This window comes from Pelobates fuscus, chromosome 5 (assembly GCF_036172605.1).
Source record: "Pelobates fuscus isolate aPelFus1 chromosome 5, aPelFus1.pri, whole genome shotgun sequence".
In the NCBI taxonomy this organism is placed as follows: domain Eukaryota; kingdom Metazoa; phylum Chordata; class Amphibia; order Anura; family Pelobatidae; genus Pelobates; species Pelobates fuscus.
Genome location: NC_086321.1, coordinates 383,444,777 through 383,463,938, shown reverse-complemented (window position 1 = coordinate 383,463,938; position 19,162 = coordinate 383,444,777). Strand labels below are relative to the sequence as shown.

The following is a 19,162-nucleotide window of genomic DNA, read 5'->3' as shown; positions in this document are numbered from 1 at the left end:
CATGATACTTCTACAGATTACGTAACAGCTTCGTATAGTCAAGACCCGGGGCCTGTGCCTTTAACAAGTGCTAGAACAGTGACCCACTTTTCTCACTAGATAAAAGCAACGTTTGACTTGGTTCAGATGCTGTGATTGGACTCCGTAATAACACTCCGTGTCCATCTTTCCAGCCGTACATGCAGTGCGTGGTCTTACTATTGATCCTACGTTATCTCGAGATAAAGAATGGTGGGAAGTCCATAAGAAAAGACCCAATTTTCAGGTATGATTGGAATACAACACTGATTGCAGATCGTCTTCTTTATTCATGTATTCATAGAAGGAAGAATAAAAACCCAGCATCCTGCATAGAATTTGAATAAACCGAGCAATCTCCAGCATTAACCAATTACTTTCTCTTTATGCCAATGCGCTATTTAGAAGGACGTGTAAATGGGTTTTGTACATGAGAACAAAATAGGCGTATTCAGAAGATACGTAATATAAATAGGGCCAAGACAAGGGTACAGTACGAGTTATATAGGAAAGGGTGCAAAAGGATTGGGAAAATCAGACACATGTAAAGCAAACCAATCGAATACCTTAACAATAGAAATATATAAATTTTATGCTCAAACCAAAAGGATACTTATTATGTAAGCAAATATAGAAATATAAAATCATAGGCATAAATATAACACCGAGCCTCTATATGATAAACACCAGTAATAGTGTGGATATGAAGGAGCACATGCAAACCGAAAACTAGCTGCTAGAAAACACGAACAAGTAAAGGAACCCTGTGCTCACAGAGTGCGTCCCCCAGAGGAAAGCAATCATTGCTGCACTCACTGTAAAGGAAAATCAATTCAAACTGTGTTTTTATGTCTTATTTTAAATAAACCGCAGTAACACGAATATGTGAGAGTCTGGATCTCAAGGATTCGCGTCTTTTTTTTTTTTTTAACCATTATCACTGTGTTAAAGTTGCATTTTTAATAATAACTCGCTGAAGTTTGTGGCTTTTGCAGAAACAAAGCTAAAAAAAAGAAGTTGTGGAAATTTGCTGAAGTTCCTGACAATGAAGACGAGGATATTCGAGCGGAGAGAGCCAGAGTTGGGGAATACATGACGGCGGGCTGTGGAGAGGTGAGCCCCACAATCACGTGGCCAAATGGTAGAACTACAACTCCCATGGCGCTGTGCCAGCCTACAAGAGCTGAAGTTCTGCCTGTGTAGCATAGACTGGCTATCTTACCACCATCCCTAGAACGAATGGCGAGCAGACTATTGGCTGCCATTGTTTTAAACAGGATTTAACTCTGGTATTCACTGTCCCGTGAGAATCCTATTAAAATGTAAGACTCTACCATACAACCATTATCAGGCATTTTATATAAACATTTACCCCTTGAGAACCGCACAGCTGTCCTTTCTATGCTCTTTTTATAATGCTTGGAATGTATTGTATAGATAATGCCTTAACCCCTTAAGGACCAAACTTCTGGAATAAAAGGGAATCATGACATTTCACATGTCATGTGTCCTTAAGGGGTTAAATCATGTACGCAAATACTGTAAACTAACATAAAAACATGCTAACATTTCAAGGTTCGGTATTTGCTGCATATTTCTATTGTTTACAGCATATGCAGTGACTCAGCCAATCATAATGCTCGTTTAGACTATGTACAGCAGTGGTAGTCAACCTTTTTCTACCTACCGCCCACTAATGCATCTTTTTGGTTGAAAAAATTTCCTTACCGCCCACCAGTTTTCGCGCAAATGCAGAATATTTTTAAGAAAGGGGGGTGTTTTTTAAAAAAATAAATGTACGTACATTTATCTTTTTATTTCTACTTAATGCAGGTTTATAAGGTTTTTAACTTTATAACGTTTAATGAGAAAACAATAAAGTAAATTGAAATTACCTTTACTAGTGATTAATGAGATCCTTGAGGTTGATGCTGCGAGACTAAATATTTGATATCTGGTTCGATTTTCGTAAGGAACAAACAAAGGTCTCTTTCAGTGATATTCAGACGACTTCTCTGTTTGCGCATAATATGATTTCTCATTTGTGCATCAGCTCATCTCCTCTCCCTCCTCAATTCCCCTCCCCACCTTTTATTCCCCTTTTTTTCTATTTTTTAACCGTCCTTATAGCAATGCCCAGTAGGAAGGCTGAGCTAGGTAGCCCACTTACTATAGTCCACTATAACATACAGACACACACACACACAGGACACACACACAAAGACACAGACAGGCACACATACAAAGACACAGACAGGCACACATATACACACACACACGTATGTGTGCCTGTCTATGTCTTTGTATGTGTGTCCTGTGTGTGTGTGTCGTGTGTGTCTTGTGTGTGTGTCTTGTGTGTGTGTGTCCTGTGTGTGTGTGTGTGTCTGTATGTGTGTGTCTGTATGTTATAGTGGACTATAGTAAGTGGGCTACCTAGCTCAGCCTTCCTACTGGGCATTGCTATAAGGATGGTTAAAAAATAGAAAAAAGGGGGAAAAAAGGTGGGGAGGGGAATTGAGGAGGGAGAGGAGATGAGCTGACGCACAAATGAGAAATCATATTATGCGCAAACAGAGAAGTCGTCTGAATATCACTGAAAGAGACCTTCGTTTGTTCCTTACGAAAATCGAACCAGATATCAAATATTTAGTCTCGCAGCATATACATACAAACTAACAGACACACATACAAACAGACATGCACACACACATAAGACATACATAGACACACACACATGCAGACACACAAACAATGACACATACATACAAAGACAAGACACACATACATACAGACAGACACATACACACACAAGACACATACAGACACACATACGACACACACAAGACATACATACAGACACAGACAGGCACATATACAGACACACAAGACACACATACATACACACACAAAGACACAGACAGGCACACATACACACAAGACACATACATACAAACAGACACACAGACATGCACACACACATGCAGACATACATAGACACACACATATGCAGACACAAGACACACATACAATGACACATACATACAAAGACAAGACACACATACATACAGACACACACACAAATATATACACAGACAGACACAGACACACACACAAGACATACATACAGACACACACACACATATATACACAGACAGACACACACACAAGACATACATACAAAGACAAGACACACATACATACAGAGACACACACACACACATATATACACAGACAGACACATACACACACAAGACATACATACAAAGACACATACAGACACACACACACACATATACACAGACAGACACATACACACACAAGACATACATACAAAGACACATACAGACAGACACACACAAGACATACCTACAAAGACACACACATTATATTTAAGTCACCCTCCTGTTTCCTACCTTTAAGGTGCAGGAGGGTGACTTTCCCTGGGGTCCAGTGGTGGCTCAGGTGGATGGGAGTCAGAGTTCCCACTCTGACTCCCTGGTGTTCCTCCCGCGCGGCTCTCAGTTTTAGCTGGGAGGAGTGACCGGGGAATCACTTCCTCCCAGCTCTGATGTCATCACAGGGGGCCCGGTCAGCGCTGGGCGCTTTAACAGCGTGACCGGGCCCCCTTACAATCCGCATCCATCGGGTGGCCCTGACAGCATGGGCCACCCGATGGACACTTTGGAAGGCGGCCCCGGCGGTTTACCGGGCGGGCCGGAGCCGCAAATGGTCACGGCGGTACCCAGTCGCGCGGGTACCGCCGGCTCGCACCCGCCCGCCCGATCAACCTGGAAATCCCTACCGCCCACCTGGAATCCTGAAACGCCCACTAGTGGGCGGTAGGGACCAGGTTGACGAACCATGATGTACAGAATGGTTACTAGCAGAGAACCTGTCCCCTCTTGTACATTGTCTAACGTGGTGTGTGGGGAGGAGGGGGACACACTTTCCTTTTGGAGTTATTTATTAACGTCTAGCAATACTCCGCTTACTGTGTGAGTGTTTAGCAGTGTTTTATGGGGTGCACTAGTTTCTGGGTACTGCTCTATTGCCAGCTCTCTTATGTAGCAAGTTAAAGGTCACTCCAGACCCCTAAAGCAGTTTATATCACTGAAATGATCTGTGTGTGAAGAGTGTCTTTTTTCATATTACAAAAAGTGCAGATTTCAATAGACATGTACACTTTTAGAAGTCATTCAGACGTGTTACTTCTGTTACTTCCTTGTTTGTTTGTTGGTTGGTTTTGTTTTTCATTTAAAGGGACACTATAGTCACCTGAACAACTTTAGCTTAATGAAGCAGTTTTGGTGTATAGAACATGCCCCTGCAGCCTCACTGCTCAATCCTCTGCCATTTAGGAGTTAAATCCCTTTGTTTATGAAACCTAGTCACACCTCCCTGCATGTGACTTGCACAGCCTTCCATAAACACTTCCTGTAAAGAGAGCCCTATTTAGGCTTTCTTTATTGCAAGTTCTGTTTAAGATTTTCTTATCCCCTGCTATGTTAATAGCTTGCTAAACCCTGCAAGAGCCTCCTGTATGTGATTAAAGTTCAATTTAGAGATTGAGATACAATTATTTAAGGTAAATTACATCTGTTTGAAAGTGAAACCAGGTTTTTTTTTTCATGCAGGCTCTGTCAATCATAGCCAGGGGAGGTGTGGCTAGGGCTGCATAAACAGAAACAAAGTGATTTAACCCCTTCTCGCCGTTACGGCGTTCTATGCCATTAAGTGGGCTTTAAAGCCGTTGCGGCGGCATAGAACCGGGTAACGGCTTTGAGCCCTGGAGCGCCTGGTATACTTACCTTACCGGCGCTCCACTTCGGGAGGACTGCTTCACAGCCCAGGCAGCCCCCCCACGGCAAATCAGGCCCCCGGGGGTCATGTGATCGCTCTCAAAGAGCGATCACATGGCCCCCTATAGGTGGCTGTGGATCTGCCAGCAGGGGGGCTGTCTGAAATATCAGACAGTCCCCCTGCTGGTGGGATCTGTAAAAAAAAATATTAGACATGTTAAAAAATAAATATATTTATAAATATATAATATTATATATATAATATTATTAAATATATCATATATATTTAACGTCATAGTGTATTTTTATACTAATATAAGTACATATATTAGTATTAAAATACACTTAGACTGACGTTACATATATATAATATATAATAGATATATACACATATATTATATATATATATATATACGTATAATTACAAAAATAAATAAAATAATACAATTAATAAATAAAATATTGAAACAAAATGTAATATAAATTATATATTCATATGTAATTTCATTCTAACTGTATTTTGTTATTAATATATATATTGGTAACAAAATACACTTAGAATGACATTCTATATATATATATATCTGTCTATGAAAAAATAGCTAAAAAAACAGCCACATAAAAAATGATAAAATTAAAGTCCAGACCTTATTTGAATGCTCGGCGTCCCGAGTTAGCAAAGATGAATACTGCTGAAAAAAATATCAAATAACGGTCCTCTTTATAATCCAGATGCTGGCTGATATCCGACCTCTCCAAACGCGTTTCTCCGCTTCGGCGGCTTTTTCAATGGATGAGGTCTGTGTCTCTGTGTTCTCTTTATATAGCAGTTTTTGCCGACAATCATTTGCACACGGCAAATCCAAAACTCCAATGTGTAATGCAAAGTTGACTTCTATGTAACTAGTTAGTTACTAAGTGTTCATGCCTAATTGCTCAAAAAATAGATACTTATTATAGGCAGCATATAACCATTTCTATTTTCTATTTACTTCTGTTGCCATAGTAACCCCGCCTGATCGGGTTTAAATGCAACTGCCGTTTCTCATATTAACAAGCATGAAAAAGAAAGTAGAATAACGTAAGATTTTCTGAATTAAACAGAAAGTCAATGATTGTAAATATAACTCCTCCATAATCTGGTGGTTACAGTGTATCACAATTTCATAACTGGAGATTTCGGCACATAAGATTACTTAACTTTATTTACTCGTGTTACCAAGGTAACACTTGACTCGGTAAGTGAAGAGAACCTTTCCGTTATCACCTTAAGGTTTTTATTGTTTTGTATCAGAAAAGTGAGTATCATTGGTCCCCCATAATCTATTCTCTAAATATACCGAGACATGATGTCTTGAAACTTATACTATTAATTTTAAACGGTATAATGGATGCTTTGTTGCTATATAAACAATCCCTAAGTGAATAAAAGCATAACTCCCATTATCAACTTATAAAAATATATAAAAGAGAAATAAAATTAAAAAAGGTGCCCTATAAAAGTAGAAATCTCTATTTATATATATAAAAAAAAAGGATGATTCTATATAGCAGACTAATGTAGAAAATAAAAATAAAAACAAAAATAAAAATACAAATAAAATAAAAATTATCTAAATAGACGCAAAAAATCTTATATTTGCGCTTCTGCTACCACTTCTAGATATAAATGCATGTGGGATTAAAGATATTATATGCCATTAATTTTAATAAAAAATGGAAATTTAAAGGGGGATTCATCCCAAAAAATGACACAGCTCAAATTCGGCATTCAAACCCTTAGGCTGCAGCGTATCAAGTTGATATATCCATTTCATCTCAGTGATGCCCAGTTGTTTGGTATGGTCTCCTCCTCTCCAGTTTTTATTTACTCTACATATCCCCTTAAAGTTCAAAAGGCTCATATCCGAATTGTGTGTTTGTTTAAAGTGGGCCGATACTGAATGTTGCATATATCCCTTCTTTATATTCAGCATGTGTTCCCTAATTCTAATGTACAGTTGCCTCTTTGTTCTTCCTACGTACTGGAGCCCACATGGGCACTCCAGTACATATATCACGTTAGTGCTTTGACAGGTAATATGTTCTGCTGCCTATAATAAGTATCTATTTTTTGAGCAATTAGGCATGAACACTTAGTAACTAACTAGTTACATAGAAGTCAACTTTGCATTACACATTGGAATTTTGGATTTGCCGTGTGCAAATGATTGTCGGCAAAAACTGCTATATAAAGAGAACACAGAGACACAGACCTCATCCATTGAAAAAGCCGCCGAAGCGGAGAAACGCGTTTGGAGAGGTCGGATATCAGCCAGCATCTGGATTATAAAGAGGACCGTTATTTGATATTTTTTTCAGCAGTATTCATCTTTGCTAACTCGGGACGCCGAGCATTCAAATAAGGTCTGGACTTTAATTTTATCATTTTTTATGTGGCTGTTTTTTTAGCTATTTTTTCATAGACATATTTTTCATCCGCAAAAGTTATTTTCTTTTCTGTGATATATTTGTCTGTATTTTTTCAATAAATGTATTTTTTACTCTATTTGAGTGTATAAATAAGGTCAGTTCCAAGTCATTTTAAGAGAGGGGTTTATTTTATTTTTATGCATCTGCCGTTTATTATATAGGTTGTTAGGTCTCCTATCTATTTACCCCAATCTCTTTTATCTACATTGAATCAGCGCTCCACTAAAATTATTTTTTACATATATATATATCTATCTATATATAAAATGCAAATAACCGCATATATATATATATATATATATATATATATATATATATAGATAGATAAATACATATAATTACATAAAAGATTACATTAGTATACACGTAGAATTTAAATACCTATAAATGCATATATATTAAAATTCTACGTGTATATTAAAGTAATCTTTTAACATAATTAGGTCATTTGATTAATTAAAATTTGATTGACATGCCTGACAACACAGGGAGAAAGTGCAGAGAATTAAATTCGCAAGCACTATATTTGACCCTGTAACTCTCCAAGACACCATAAAACCTGTTAATGGGGGGTACTGTTGTACTCGTGAGACATCGCTGATTACAAATATGTGCATTTTTTTGCATTAAAACAGTATTATGACATTCACAGCTAAAATGTCAGACGGAAATACAAATTAAAAAAAAATCTTATTTTCTCACATTTTTGTATTCATAATTAATTATGTTCCATATATGAATAGTTAATGATAAGTTTCTCCTGAACAAAATGATATATAATAAGTGTGGGTGCATATAATATGAAAGAGGGGAACTACGGGTGAACAGACATATGGCGCAAATTCCAGTTTTTGTTTACGTTTTGTTTTGATCAGAACGTGCACTATTGACTCCGTCCTGAAGGGGTTAACTCCTAAATGACAGTGAATTGGGCAGTGAAATTGCAGGGGAATGATCTATACACTAAAACTGCTTTATTTAGCTAAAGTAATTGAGGTGACTATAGTGTTTCTTTAAGTTTCTTTACATAATATCCAGAGACAATACAAGTCAGATATGTCCATAAAATGGATGACAATATTTGTTAAGCACTAGACAGACATCAAAATAGGCAAAATCAGAAAGAGAGCATAGTTCCATTGAACAACAAAGATATATAATACAAGGCACCGAACTGATTCACAAGCAGCCGGGAGGTGCAGTAATTAGGGTTTGAAATATGTAACTTAATATGTTAAAGGAACACTATAGTCACCTAAATTACTTTAGCTAAATAAAGCAGTTTTAGTGTATAGATCATTCCCCTGCAATGTCACTGCTCAATTCACTGTCATTTAGGAGTTAAATCACTTTGTTTCTGTTTATGCAGCCCTAGCCACACCTCCCCTGGCTATGATTGACAGAGCCTGCATGAAAAAAAAAACCTGGTTTCACTTTCAAACAGATGTAATTTACCTTAAATAATTGTATCTCAATCTCTAAATTGAACTTTAATCACATACAGGAGGCTCTTGCAGGGTTTAGCAAGCTATTAACATAGCAGGGGATAAGAAAATCTTAAACAGAACTTGCAATAAAGAAAGCCTAAATAGGGCTCTCTTTACAGGAAGTGTTTATGGAAGGCTGTGCAAGTCACATGCCGGGAGGTGTGACTAGGGTTCATAAACAAAGGGATTTAACTCCTAAATGGCAGAGGATTGAGCAGTGAGGCTGCAGGGCATGTTCTATACACCAAAACTGCTTCATTAAGCTAAAGTTGTTCAGGTGACTATAGTGTCCCTTTAAGTTAAGAGCAGCAGTTGGTTGGATAACTGGGAAGACGATGGAAGAGAAAGGTAATGGAGGGATGCCAGGGCAGTGGGAGGGGGGGATGGCGGTAATGGTAGGGAAGGAGAGAGCAAAATACCTCTTACAAGATTAGCCACCCCACTAAGGAGGGGAATGACCCTCTGCCGCCCTCCTCCCTGGTCCCTAACTCTAACTACTTTGCAGTATCAACTAACTTCAATTAGTATCAGTAGCTGACGGTCTCTTCTCTGTGACAGCAATGGGTCTATCAGGGTATATCTACTCTTGCTCCTCACCCGAGTATGAAGCACTGCATTCAGGCGTTTCCTTGGGTTCTATTTCTGATATCCATTGATCCCAGTAAGATTATGTCTGTGCACATACCTGATCCCTGCCGAATAGTGGTTTGTTTAGCTAGGTGGAGATAAACCCAAGAGGCAGCAATTGCCCAGTGGACCTGCCTTGCAAAGGCTTCTCATTGAGCTGCATTGGGAAGTCTGTGATTGGATAGCCACAGAAAGTGTGGGTGGGGCTAGAAGGGGAGGGCTTGCAAAGGCTGCAGACAAGAGATCTTCAGCTATTAGATATATATATATTGTAGAAAAACTCAGTGCTGGGTGCATTCAGCAAAGATGTCCAAATTGTATATACCCAAAATGTGAAATAATAACTATTACATGTATGAATGGATGTAGTCATTTAAATTAGATCTACTAAATTGCTATAAAAAAAGTGTCCATTGGTGTGTTCCTTCAAAACATAGGAAGCTTGAGAAGAATCCATACTGCGTCAGAGAGATGTTACAGGTGGTTCTTTAAATATAGACTTGTAAAGTATATTCTGCCACAACAAGATGAAACAAATTATTATCTATATTCTGAATGGCTGTTAAAGAAAGTATACAGTGCCCACAGACATGTAAATATACACAAGATCGTGAGTAATATACCTAGGATAATATCTGCCTCACACACGACGGGCAACTGATAGAGTAGAGAGCTACACGGCACCACTCATCCCACCGTACCACTCAGAGCCAGAACCCATTGCTCACAGTACACATCGCACCGCTCATTCCACCGTACCACTCAGAGCCAGAACCCATTGCTCACAGTACGCATCGCACCGCTCATCCCACCGCACCACTCAGAGCCACATCCCATTGCTCACAGAGCGCATCGCACCGCTCAAAGCCACATCCCATTGCTCACAGAGCGCATCGCACCGCTCATCCCACCGCACCACTCAGAGCCACATCCCATTGCTCACAGAGCGCATCGCACCACTCAGAGCCACAACCCATTGCTCACAGAGCGCATCGCACCACTCAGAGCCACAACCCATTGCTCACAGAGCGCATCGCACCACTCAGAGCCACAACCCATTGCTCACAGAGCGCATCGCACCACTCAGAGCCACAACCCATTGCTCACAGAGCGCATCGCACCGCTCATCCCACCGCACCACTCAGAGTCACAACCCATTGCTCACAGAGCGCATCGCACCGCTCATCCCACCGCACCACTCAGAGCCACATCCCATTGCTCACAGAGCGCATCGCACCACTCAGAGCCACAACCCATTGCTCACAGAGCGCATCTCACCACTCAGAGCCACAACCCATTGCTCACAGAGCGCATCGCACCACTCAGAGCCACAACCCATTGCTCACAGAGCGCATCGCACCGCTCATCCCACCGCACCACTCAGAGCCACAACCCATTGCTCACAGAGCGCATCGCACCGCTCATCCCACCGCACCACTCAGAGTCACAACCCATTGCTCATAGAGCGCCTCGCACCGCTCATCCCACCGTACCACTCAGAGCCACAACCCATTGCTCACAGAGCGCATCGCACCACTCATCCTACCTTACCACTCAGAGCCCCAATCCATTGCTCATAGAGCGCATCCGCCACACCACACCAGTCATAGAGCGCACCGCACCGCTCACAGAGCCACAACCAATTGCTCACAGAGCGCATCGCACCGCTCATACCACCGCACCACTCAGAGCCACAACCCATTGCTCACAGAGCACATCGCACCGCTCATACCACCGCACCACTCAGAGCCACAACCCATTGCTCACAGAGCGCATTGCACCGCTCATACCACCGCGCCACTCAGAGCCACAACAAATTGCTCACAGAGCGCATTGCACCGCTCATACCACCGCACCACTCAGAGCCACAACCCATTGCTCACAGAGCGCATCGCACCGCTCATCCCACCATACCACTCAGAGCCCCAATCCATTGCTCATAGAGCGCATCGCGCCACACCACACCACACCGGTCATAGAGCGCACCGCACCGCTCACAGAGCCACAACCCATTGCTCACAGAGCGCATCGCACCGCTTATACCACCGCACCATTTAGAGGCACAACCCATTGCTCACAGAGTGCATCGCACCGCTCCTACCACCGCACCACTCAGAGCCCCAATCCATTGCTCACAGAGCGCATCGCACCGCTCATCCCACCTTACCACTCAGAGCCCCAATCCATTGCTCATAGAGCGCATCGCGCCACACCACACCACACTGGTCATAGAGCGCACCGCACCGCTCATACCACCGCACCGCTCACAGCGCCACAACCCATTGCTCACAGAGCGCATCGCACCGTTCATCCCACCGCACCACTCAAAGCCACAACCCATTGCTCACAGAGCGCCGCGCCACACCGTCATAAAGCGCACCGCACCGCTCACAGAGCCACAACACATTTCTCACAGAGCACATCACACCACTCATCCCACCGTACCATCCAGAGCCCACCCCACTGCTCACAGAGCCGCACCGGCCATAGAGCCCACCGCACCGCTCAGAGCCCAACATCTCATCTCATGTGGGTTAGGAGATCTCTAAGTAGTGGGGAAACGGGAATGGACGAGAGAAGCTAATACTGCCAGCAACTAATTTCCGACTCCAGAGCTCACTCCGCACGTCCCACGCAAACCTTTTCTACAAGTAGACTGTGAGAGTTCATTCCACACAACTCTTCTGCCGCATGTCTTCCCACTCCTGTCTGTTACTTCCAGAAACCAGTGATCCTGGTCAGCGGTGTACATAAAGAATATGAGGAATCGAGAAAGACCATCCTAGGGAAGACAATGAGGAAGTTGGTGGCAAATAACATATCTTTTTGTGTAAAGAAAGGTCAGGTTTGATCACCCACTCTTTGTCTCTCCCCAAAATCCTCTCCCCCCTCCCCCCGTGTCTCTCCTCATACCCTCCTTACACTCCATATCCTCTCCACCCTCCCCCCGTGTCTCTCCTCATACCCTCCTTACACTCCATATCTTCTCCACCCTCCCCCGTGTCTCTCCTCATACCCTCCTTACACTCCATATCCTCTCCACCCTCCCCCCGTGTCTCTCCTCATACCCTCCTTACACTCCATATCCTCTCCACCCTCCCCCCGTGTCTCTCCTCATACCCTCCTTACACTCCATATCCTCTCCACCCTCCCCCGTGTCTCTCCCCCATTTCCTTTCCACCCTCCCCCTGTTGGTCTTAACATATCATCTCCACTCCCCCCCTGTGGGTCTTCCCATATCCTCTCCACTCTCCCCCTGTGGGTCTTCCCATATCATCCCCACTCTCCCCCTGTGGGTCTTCCCATATCATCCCCACTCTCCCCCTGTGGGTCTTCCCATATCATCCCCACTCTCCCCCTGTGGGTCTTCCCATATCATCCCCACTCTCCCCCTGTGGGTCTTCCCATATCCTCTCCACTTTCCTGCCCTTGTGGGTCTTCACATATCCTCTCTACCTTCCCCCTGTATATTTTTTAATACAGTGTGTGTGATGTCTCTATATGTTTGATACTGTGTGCAGTGGTGTATCCTGGTTTTGTGCTGCCCTAGACATCTAAATAAACACACACACATTCACTGACAGACACGCACACACACTCACTCACTAACAGGCACACACACTCACTCACTAACAGACACATACACACATTAACACTCTCACATTTTTTTTAATTCAATCCCCCCAGCCTCCTTACCTTTGGGAATGCTGGGGCATGGGAGGGGGGGGGGGGAAATGCTCCCTTTCCCTGGGGTCCAGTGGGGCTGCTGGGCGGACGGGCGGTGAATGCAGGCGGCGAGGGAGCTCTGATCCTGTGGGGAATATCCTCTCTACCTTCCCCCTGTGGGTCTCCCCATATCTTCTCCACCCTCCCACTGTGGGTCTCTCCATATCCTCTCCACCCTCTCCCTGTGCGCCTCCAATATCCTCTGCACCCTCCCCCTGTGGGTCTCCCCATATCCTCTCCACCCTCTCCCTGTGCGTCTCCAATATCCTCTCCACCCTCCCCCTGTGGGTCTCCCCATATCTTCTCCACCCTCCCCCTGTGGGTCTCTTCAAATCCTCTCCACCCTCTCCCTGTGCGCCTCCAATATCTTCTCCACCCTCCCCCTGTGGGTCTCCCCATATCCTCCCCACCCTCTCCTTGCTTTAATATTATGATACCCATGACAGAATGGATAATACTAATGGCAGTTTACTCATTTAATGCTTTCAGGAGAGATATTGGGGTTAGTGGGACCTAATGGATGTGGAAAAAGCAATCTACTTAACATGCTGGTAGGACAGACTGAGCCGAATGCTGGGCAGGTGAGTGTGTAATGGTAAAATTAATTTAGAGCTGTGTGAAGGGTTTGTGTGCATGATTTATTTGGGATACTGTCTATCTATCCCGTGTCTGCCTGTATTTTAGATACTAATTGGGGATCCAGCTGCAGAACAAGGGTCCAGGCCAGCGAGGTTCATAGGATACTCCCCACAAATGACTCATCTCTGGCCTGAGATAAAGCTGAAAGAACACCTCGAGACTTACGGAGCCATCAAGGGCATGAGCACAAATATCCTGAGTGACGTCATAAAGAGGTAAATATCCCGAGTGATGTCATAAAGAGGAAAATGTCAGGAAGGTTCACAGTGAACCAATTCAACACAGTCACTTAACCCGGATTTCAGAATTCAGAAAAATAAAACTTTATCAAGTCGTTAGGGCAGAAGAAGCTGGCCGGCAAATGGCTTATTTTCTCAGTTTTCCTCCCACATGATGTTTTGTGATCTATTCGGACACTTTGTAATTCTGAACTCGGTCTTCGTGTTCCGTGATGATGCTTGCCCCACGGGTACAGAGTCTGATCCAGAGAACAAACACAAGAGGGCACTGCTGGAATGGTGACACATTGGGACACATTGTACACACAAAGGTACAAATACCTACAGAGTATCTACAGAAATCCAGGCACGTTCTGCAATATTGCCCTGCGAAATTAAACAACAAAGTGCGTTTTGTCCATGAATGAACAAGCCGTTAATATGCGTCTAACCACCCCTCTATGTTCTGAATACTATATCTGTTATAAAACACGTGTTATTGGCTGCATCTTTGTGATGGGAGGTGTATGTGTGTGATAGCTTCATATGTCTAATGTTTATGTATGTGACAGTTGATGTTAGATGCTTTATAGATGTGATGTCTGTATATTTTTAATACAGTGTGTGTGATGTCTCTATATGTTTGATACTGTGTGCAGTGGTGTATCCTGGTTTTGTGCTGCCCGAGACATGCCAAAACTTGCCTCATGGCTAATACGTCCCTGACTGTGTGTGTGATGTCTGTATATGTTTGATGATGGGTGTGTGTTTGTGATGTCTGTATATGTACGATGCTGTGTGTGTGTGTGATGTCTGTATATGTTCGATGCTGTGTGTGTGTGTGATGTCTGTTTATGTTCGATGCTGTGTGTGTGTGATATGTCTGTATATGTTCGATGCTGTGTGTGTGTGATGTCTGTATATGTTCGATGCTGTGTGTGTGTGTGATGTCTGTATATGTTCAATGCTGTGTGCGTGTGATGTCTGTATGTTTGATGCTGTGTGTGTGTGTGTATGTGATGTCTGTATGGGAATGTGTCACCCTGGGACCTACTGACATAATGTACCAGACACTCATTGTATACGATGCCTTATAGTCTTTACTGACTGATCTTGCCAGAATTAATAAGAACCTGTGCAATATTTGCAGAATAATCGACGCTCTGGATCTGAATGAACATGCCCAGAAACCAGTGAAGAAGCTCTCTGCAGGAGCCCAGAGGAAGGTGAGCTTGTGTTTCCTACTCCCTGCACCGCTGTCCAGCCAATCTGAATGGAGCATTCATTTAATGGCTCATTCTTGCCTTACTGCAGCTATGTTTCGCGCTGAGCATGCTGGGTAATCCAGACGTTGTGCTGCTGGATGAACCGTCCAATGGAATGGATTGGAAAGCCAAGCAGCGCATGTGGTTAGTATACACGTCACAGTATATTATGCCACTAGAATGTGAAAATCTAGACCCCTCACTGTGTCTTTCAGCCAGGAAAGCCCTTCCCAAAATTAACTAAAATGGGTTTCTCCCTGCATCTAAAACCACACCCATTTTTTTCGAGCTTAAAAGAAAATCGAACATTAATAATATTTTAAAGGAATTTAAGGGATAAAATCCCTACATGGTGTAAAAACGCTGCATAACTGAGCTGTGACGTCCTCCTCTGTCTGTCTGTCAGTGATGACGTAATATGGCGCCCTCATAATTCTGAGCCACGTTTCGTGGGCTTCTGGGAGGCAATGTATCATGGGAAATATAGTTCAGACCCATCTGTTAATAATAATTTCTATATGCAGTGATGGCTACATTTTCATTATTAACATAAGGAATATCTGTATCTGCAGGAGAATGATCCGTGCTACGTTTAAAGGCAAGGAGCAGGCCGCTATCCTAACCACCCATTACATGGAGGAAGCAGAGGCCGTCTGTGACCGCGTGGCCATCATGGTGGCCGGGCAGCTCAGGTACATGATATTTCATCTTTTCAATAAAAACACTGATCCAATGGTAAAACCATCTGAGACGGTGAAATACAAAAACAATGTTAGCGATTTTAAAATTTCTGCTTTATTTCGTTATTAATTTATTGTGATAAAAAGTTCACTGTAAACACACTGCAGTTTTACAGTTAATACATTTCCATTTACAATCCAGTACAATATACATATAATTAAATACCTCTTCTCATTACGGGACGTATTCAAGCCTTCACATTGTGCATGGTCTAGGCCAGGGGTTCCCAACCCAGTCCTCGAGTACCCCCTACCAGTCCAGGATTTAGGGATTATCCAGTTGTGACTAAAGTGTTTTTTTTTTTTTTCTTTTCTAAAAACACCTTAGACACAACTGGGTAATCCCTAAATCCTGGACTGGTAGGGGGTACTCGAGGACTGCATTGGGACCCACTGGCCTAGGCAGATAATCTAATGCTTTAGACGAAAGAGGGATTAAAGATGGCTGCCCTCAGAGTACAAAGGCAAGGTGGGGGATTCAATTTAAAGAGTTTTTATGAACTAATATGTATTCATTACAAAGTAATGCTCAACAGGGCTATATTATATATAATTATCCATAATAATTACAAATGTATTACAGTTCCTTGCTTTAAGTTGACAAGATCATTAGGGTTCAATCTATTCTTTCCAAATGTTATTGGGGTGCTATATTGACAAACTAATAAATACCCAGTGTGACGGACCGCCTGGCACCCCGACCGGGTACCTCCGCCAATCGATGCTCCTAGTGCTCACCCAGTACTCCAAGCACTCCACCAGACACCATCAGCACTGTAGTCCCCACTTCCAGCGTTACAGCTTGGTTGGGGTCTCGCTGTCCTCCACCCACCCTGGACCCAAGACCAGGATCCAGCTTCCAGTGAGCAGACCTCTCCTACTCCAAAGAGTGTAGCAGGCTACAAGAGCAAGTAATTATAACTCAGAGGAGTATAGTGATATAGCAATCCCCAGAGCAGAGATACAGCTGCCCCCTCCCCCTCACCACCCTCCCCCCCCCCCCACCCATGCATGAGATGAGACTCTGTTGAGGGTAGGCAGGAGCTCATTTATTGGCAACCACAACTGGCCGGGATGCACAAATCCCTTTCAGTTGCGTTGATCGAATCAAATGCATGTCAACTGATGAACAAACGAATCAATTTGTTAGGCAAATCCAATCAAATAAATTTTGTTCCTCCATCGATTAGAGGTTTGTGTAAAAGTCTACTCGGGGGTGGGATAGAGTGCTCAGAGACCACCTCCTGTGTCAGAGTTTACCAGGTGGAAAATAAAGGCTGCTCAGAGCTAATTAGCAGCTGCACCAACTGGAGGAGCAGCGTTGAACTCCAAAACCGGGAAACGATACTTCCAAAGGCTCCCTGGGTGTCCTCCTTCAGAATCCGAAATAAAGCCAGTCACACTATTTTAATTTCCCTGACAGATACATTGGTTCAGTTCAGCACCTAAAGAGCAAGTTTGGGCGCCATTTTTCCTTGGACATGAAGCTTGACGCAGACATTGGCATTCAAAAAGAAGAACTTGTTCACAAAGAGATTCTCAAGATCTTCCCGAACACAAGTCGTCAGGAGAGGTAATTCATCCTTTTCTGTGTAATAATCCAGGAAACTCCCTAAACAAGGTCTTTACATGATTATCTCTGTGTTTCAGCTTCTCCTCAATTTTGTCATATAAAGTTCCCAAAGAAGACATCCAGTCCCTCTCTCAGTCATTCTCCAGATTGGAGCAAGGTAACCTCCATAGTGCGTCCCATTGTCCCCAATTTCACCTTTGTTTGTTTGAGTGTGCTCCATGCACCCCACACCTAACCCTTCTGGCCCCCAATGAACCGTTTGAGAGTCGTCTGCTTTCATTTATTGCATCTCTCTCCTCTTACAGTAAAACAAACATTTAATGTTGAAGAGTACAGCTTCTCTCAGTCATCACTCGAACAGGTGAGCACTGTACGCTTTGCTATGCTATGTGCGGTTCATCTGCCCCTTCCACTCTCGCTTATCCCCTGATGCCTTTAAATTGCAGGTATTCATTGAACTGGCCAAGGAGCAGGAAGAAGAAGACAACGTGGCTACCATGAACAGCACCCTGTGTTGGGAACGGAGACAGGAGGACAGAGTTGTCTTCTAAGCATCTAATTGAATCCTACAAACCAACAATCATGGTGGAATGTCTGAGGAACTTTGCACAAAAGGCACTGGTGACCCTCTTGGCAGAGAAGGACTTAATGGCATTTGTGTCACAGCAAAGGGTTAAACGTCCATTCTCTCTTCCAGGAGAATGTATGTTTATTAATAATTGTAACGCTTTATGTACAAACCGCAGTCTCACAGGCTGGTTTTATCCTATTAAAACACATGATGCAAACCAAACTCTGAGGGTACCAGGTGATTTGGGAGCCTCAGAGGAAGCAAGCGATATCTTGTGTGTCACACATTGCAAAGTGACCACAAAGTCTTAATCCTAGAACAATTTAAGAAATATCCCCAGAAATGCGAAGGCGGTGATCTTCTTTGAGCTAATAATAACTAAATGCCTCTATAGAGGAGCCGGGACATAAAGGTTTACGGCAGTCTTTTAAAATGGCTCCAGTAGGTTAAACTCTACTGACAGATACCAAGTTCTAGCCTATATTGCTGCTCTATAACAATAGATAATATATACAGAATAATATATTCAAAGACATGGTTGAAGGGAATATGATGAATACTGCTATATATTTTTTTTATTATTATTTGATCTTGAAAACTGTTTTCCTTTGAGACTTGACGAGTTATTTGAAGTCTGTTGTGGTTTTTAAAACAGAGCTATAAATGTAAATTATCCACTTGTCTGTGAATTCTCATTAGTTGAATTATTTATCCAGACCATTGGGGGGAGACTGGAGGGATTTCACGCATTCATTCGTACCTTAAAGCAGTGTTTCCCAAACCTTTTCGAATGCAGAATTCTTTTTGCAATCCTTGGTGAACATTTAGTAACTAACCAGATGTTTCTTCATTTTATAGGCGAGTTCCTGATTCGGCTTTATGTTGATAGATAGAGCACTGTGCAAATCATGCCGAGTATCCAGACGGCTCCTTGCTTTATGTAATCCATACAGGATCTGCACTCACTGGATTTGCCAATAAGAAGTAGGTGCACCCAAACTTTGGGTTGCAGAGTCCCCCAAATTTG

General features: G+C 42.9%; 1 protein-coding gene across 2 annotated transcripts in view; it reads left to right on the top strand.

Moving 5' to 3' along the window:
• The window catches only part of ABCA5 (ATP binding cassette subfamily A member 5), a 115,892-nt gene extending 97,074 nt beyond the window's left edge, over positions 1-18,818 (top strand). For both annotated transcript variants that reach the window (XM_063456358.1, XM_063456357.1), the window contains exons 28-39: positions 174-265; positions 1,014-1,131; positions 12,126-12,243; positions 13,619-13,710; positions 13,814-13,983; positions 15,137-15,212; positions 15,301-15,395; positions 15,824-15,943; positions 17,415-17,564; positions 17,642-17,721; positions 17,870-17,925; positions 18,011-18,818. In XM_063456358.1, coding sequence (XP_063312428.1) covers positions 174-265; positions 1,014-1,131; positions 12,126-12,243; positions 13,619-13,710; positions 13,814-13,983; positions 15,137-15,212; positions 15,301-15,395; positions 15,824-15,943; positions 17,415-17,564; positions 17,642-17,721; positions 17,870-17,925; positions 18,011-18,115 — 1,272 coding nt within the window. In that variant the 3' untranslated portion in view covers positions 18,116-18,818. The remainder of the gene's footprint in view (positions 1-173; positions 266-1,013; positions 1,132-12,125; positions 12,244-13,618; positions 13,711-13,813; positions 13,984-15,136; positions 15,213-15,300; positions 15,396-15,823; positions 15,944-17,414; positions 17,565-17,641; positions 17,722-17,869; positions 17,926-18,010) is intronic.
• Positions 18,819-19,162: the final 344 nt, after the last annotated feature.